General features: G+C 45.5%; 2 protein-coding genes across 4 annotated transcripts in view; one reads left to right on the forward strand and one right to left on the reverse strand.

Moving 5' to 3' along the window:
* Window positions 1-5,000, reverse strand: part of LOC307045909 (uncharacterized protein) — a 600,354-nt gene that overhangs the window by 543,846 nt on the left and 51,508 nt on the right. The window lies entirely within an intron of this gene.
* The window catches only part of bcl11ba (BCL11 transcription factor B a), a 23,975-nt gene that overhangs the window by 6,472 nt on the left and 12,503 nt on the right, over window positions 1-5,000 (forward strand). The window contains exon 2 of one of the 2 annotated variants that reach the window (XM_079691924.1): window positions 2,447-2,929. The exons of the other annotated variant lie outside the window; for it this stretch is intronic. Within the exon in view, the coding sequence (XP_079548050.1) occupies window positions 2,447-2,929 (483 nt within the window). The remainder of the gene's footprint in view (window positions 1-2,446; window positions 2,930-5,000) is intronic. 2 annotated transcript variants of the gene reach the window in all.

A 5,000-nucleotide genomic window follows, 5' to 3' on the forward strand; every position in this document is an offset into this window, starting at 1 on the left:
TATGTCTCTGCTCTAGCTACTCACCGTGTCTCTGTGTCTCTGCTCTAGCTACTCACTGTGTCTCTGCTCTAGCTACTCACTGTGTCTCTGGTCTTGCTACTCACTTTGTCTCTGCTCTAGCTACTTACTGTGTCTCTGGTCTAGCTACTCACTTTGTCTCTGCTCTAGCTACTTACTGTGTCACTGTGTCTCTGTATCTCTGCTCTAGCTACTTACTGTGTCTCTGGTCTAGCTACTCACTTTGTCTCTGCTCTAGCTACTTACTGTGTCTCTGGTCTAGCTACTCACTTTGTCTCTGCTCTAGCTACTTACTGTGTCACTGTGTCTCTGTATCTCTGCTCTAGCTAGTTACTGTGTCTCTGGTCTAGCTACTCACTTTGTCTCTGCTCTAGCTACTTACTGTGTCACTGTGTCTCTGCTCTAGCTACTCACTGTGTCTCTGTGTCTCTGCTCTAGCTACTTACTGTGTCACTGTGTCTCTGCTCTAGCTACTCACTGTGTCTCTGCTCTAGCTACTTACTGTGTCACTGTGTCTCTGGTCTAGCTACTCACTTTGTCTTTGCTCTAGCTACTTACTGTGTCACTGTGTCTCTGTGTCTCTGCTCTAGCTACTTACTGTGTCACTGTGTCTCTGTGTCTCTGTGTCTCTGTGTCTCTGCTCTAGCTACTCACTGTGTCTCTGTGTCTCTGCTCTAGCTACTCACTGTGTCACTGTGTCTCTGTGTCTCTGTGTCTCTGTGTCTCTGCTCTAGCTACTCACTGTGTCTCTGTGTCTCTGCTCTAGCTACTCACTGTGTCTCTGTGTCTCTGTGTCTCTGTGTCTCTGCTCTAGCTACTTACTGTGTCACTGTGTCTCTGCTCTAGCTACTCTCTGTGTCTCTTTGTCTCTGCTCTACTCTCTGTGTCTCTGCTCTAGCTACTTACTGTGTCACTGTGTCTCTGCTCTAGCTACTCTCTGTGTCTCTTTGTCTCTGCTCTAGCTACTCTCTGTGTCTCTGCTCTAGCTACTCTCTGTGTCTCTGTGTCTCTGTGTCTCTGTGTCTCTGTGTCTCTGCTCTAGCTACTCTCTGTGTCTCTGTGTATCTGCTCTAGCTACTCACTGTGTCTCTGTGTCTCTGCTCTAGCTACGCACTGTGTCTCTGCTCTAGCTAATCTCTGTGTCTCTGTGTCTCTGCTCTAGCTACTCTCTGTGTCTCTGTGTCTCTGTGTCTCTGCTCTAGCTACTCTCTGTGTCTCTGTGTCTCTGTGTCTCTGTGTCTCTGTGTCTCTGCTCTAGCTACTCACTGTGTCTCTGTGTCTCTGTGTCTCTGCTCTAGCTACTCACTGTGTCTCTGTGTCTCTGTGTCTCTGTGTCTCTGCTCTAGCTACTCACTGTGTCTCTGTGTCTCTGTGTCTTTGTGTCTCTGCTCTAGCTACTCTCTGTGTCTCTGTGTCTCTGTGTCTCTGTGTCTCTGCTCTAGCTACTCTCTGTGTCTCTGTGTCTCTGCTCTAGCTACTCACTGTGTCTCTGTGTCTCTGCTCTAGCTACTCACTGTGTCTCTGTGTCTCTGTTTCTCTGTGTCTCTGTGTCTCTGCTCTAGCTACTCACTGTGTCTCTGTGTCTCTGCACACAGGAAGTCAGCTGTGGGTCTGAGGTTTGGCTGTATTTTCTATTTATTTCTATTTATAATTTATCATTCATCAGCAATCAGTATGTGATGAAGTGTTTGCAGGATCAGTGTGTGTGTGTGTGTGTGTGTGTGTGTGTGTGTGTGTGTGTGTATGTGTGTGTGTGTGTGTGTGTGTGTGTTTGTGTGTGTGTGTGTGTGTGTGTGTGTGTGTGTGTGTGTGTGTGTATGTGTGTGTGTGTTTGTGTGTGTGTGTGTGTGTGTGTGTTTGTGTGTGTGTGTGTGTGTGTGTGTGTGTGTGTGTGTGTGTGTGTGTGTGTGTGTGTGTATGTATGTATGTGTGTGTGTTTGTTCCAGGTCAGCATGGCTTTATCCTCTCTGAAGTTTATTACTGGAGAAATACATGCTGCTGTACATAGCTGTTCATTTCAATATTGGTGGACAGATGGCTGCAGCCTGCAGGCCACACACACACACACACACACACACACACACACACACACACACACACACACACACACACACACACACACACACACACACACACACACACACACACACACACACACACACACACACACACACACACACACACACACACACACACACACACAATAACATGTTGTTAAGTTAGACTATATTATAAAGGACTGTGGTTCCAAATGTGGATACAGTTTAATCTTTCTGTCAACCAGACAAACCCTTCCAGGCTGAGCCTCCAGAGAGCCACAGCTGATCCGCTTCACTTCTGTCCATGCTTTCTGTAGCAGTGACTAAGTATCAATGATGGGACTGAGGCCAGCTGATCTTCATCATGTCTCTTCTGTGTTTCTCCACAGCGGAGGTTGAGCTCCCAGATGGCAGACTGCTCTCCGACTCTCTTTCCTTCCACCCCCTCCACCCCCTCCGCCTGCCCTCTCACCCGCTTGGCCTACCTCCCCACCCGTTGGACTCCAGTTTGGCCCCCGCCCTGCCCCCCAGCCTCCACTCCGACATCGACCTGCTGACCTGCGGCCAGTGCCAGGTGACCTTCCCCCTGGGAGACATCCTCCTCTTTATCGAGCACAAGAAGAAGCAATGCCAGACGCCGCTGCTACTCAACGGCTGCTACGAGAAGATGAGCAACCAGGGGGGCGGAGGGGGGAGTCCGTCTCTGCAGAGCCTCCATCAGCATGCCCAGCGGGGGGGGCTGAGGAAGGTGCTGCAGCCGGTGGAGGTTGGCATCCAGGTGACCCCAGAGGAGGAGGAGGTTGGAAGAGGCGAGAGGCGAGAGAGGACGCCCATCAAAGGAATTTTCCCCAAGCAGGAGCACACCCCCACAGGTAGGCACCCTTCAGAACAACCCCCCCCAAACCCCACCACACATATGACCTGTTTATGGCTTAATGTGTTACTACATATAAATGGCATTTGTAGCTTTTGTGGAGGCTTCCTGTCAGGACTTACTGTACCCCTTCCTCTCCAGCAAGACAGGCAGAGAGAGATGTTCATTTCATTTGAGGCAGGGGAACCAACAGCCAGGGAGGTAGGTGGAGAGGGAGACAAACGCACATGACCCAGTCAAAAACCCTAAACCCCCTCAAGGACTTGGCTTGTCGGAAAACAAATAGTACAAACTCAGACGTTCATGGAAAGATCCAGCCTGAGCCATCTGCTTAGAGAGGTGAACAGCTCATTACAATTACAATAAGCAAGAGAGGGAACAACAAGATGAGAAGAGGAGGAGGAAGAGGAGGAAGAAGAGGAGGAGGAAGAGGAGTAAGAAGAGGAGGGGGAAGAGGAGGAAGAAGAGGAGGAAGAAGAGGAGGAGGAAGACAGAGGAAGAGGGATTAAAAAGAGGCCAGTTCTCCCCCATTCAGAGACAGCTAAGGGGGGGGGGAGGGGGGGCACCAGCAGTTATCTTTAAAACCATTCAAGACCCTGAAAGAGAAACAGAATACTCCGACTCCAGAGGTCAGAGGTGACATCATAATTATGTGACAACAAGATGTGACCTTCTCAGAGATGAGCGCACATTGAGCATCTTTCTACTTTGTGATGTGTTGCAGATTCAATTCAATAATGTTTCCAGTGTGTAAGTGGGACGGACTATTGGGAGATATGACAGAACAACTCTCAGTGGTTACAATGTATAATCAAATAATATATATATCAAATATATTGTGGCCAGTTCATCTGGTATCAAGCTATTAAGCTGAGCCCTCCAGGTTGGTCTGCCTTTACAAAGCACACTTTAGAACCAGCTTTTCATCAGGACTCAAATGCAACACATCCAGCTGCCTTTCACTCACCACTACATATCTGAGACGTCTTCAAAGATGGTAAACCCGAACCCCATGAAATACTAGCATTTAAAGACACAAGTGGAGAGATAAGATACATTAAAGTAAAGCTTGAATAAAGAACAAAAGCTCCTGTGGAAAACACTGATACACATCAGAATGTTGGTATTGCAGTTCTATGGATCACACTTCGGTGCAGGTCTCTAGTTATGATGTTTCATCTGAAACCTTTGACCCAATGTGAACACGTGTTGTCTGCTAAATCAATAACGGATCATTCTCTTCTGCGACCATGGTGTTTACACAGAGGATGTTATTGATAAGTAATTCATAATGTTGTGAATGCTAAAATTAGGCATAGAAGCAATAAATAAAGTAGTTCATTTCTATTTAACTTTCATTTAAAGAGGAACTGACACAACAATGAGGATATGCGGTAGATTATGCGATGTGCCTTGAGTAAATAATAATATCTTTGTCAATGAATAATAATAAATGAAAGTTGTTGAAAGTGTTAGCAGTGATGTCTAGGATATATGTTCAGGGTTCAGCCAGCACTGGTCCTTACTGGGGATTAAGCAACAACATAAAATCCTTCCTCCTCATCATTTACTCACCCGGGGAACTTGTACTTTACTGAAGTATTTCCATTTTGTGCTGCTTAAAACTTCTAATCCACAACATTTAAGGATATTAGGTAGGCATTATTCATATTTATGTGCATACATTTGTTTTGTATGCAGGACTTGTACTTGTAACAGAGTATTTTTACACTGTAGTAATATTACTTGTACTTGTAACAGAGTATTTTTACACTGTAATAGAATTCAGAATCAATAAGAATCAGAAATCCTTTAACAGGAACATTTACATTACGGCAGGAGTATAGTGCAGACAAAGTGAGGAGAATAGACTTACATATTACAATACAAAAAATGACTAAGTATTCACACGTTATTAATAATAAGAGATCACAATAAGTAACAAACTAAAACAAATAGCAGATAAGTACACCATGGTAAAAAGTAGCAGTATATTTGTTTTAAAAAAGTGAAACTTGCACTTGCATATATATTGCACAAAGTTGTATATTAACAGGCAGTGATATTGC

Source organism: Notothenia rossii, assembly GCF_949606895.1.
Source record: "Notothenia rossii genome assembly, chromosome: 7".
In the NCBI taxonomy this organism is placed as follows: Eukaryota; Metazoa; Chordata; class Actinopteri; order Perciformes; family Nototheniidae; genus Notothenia; species Notothenia rossii.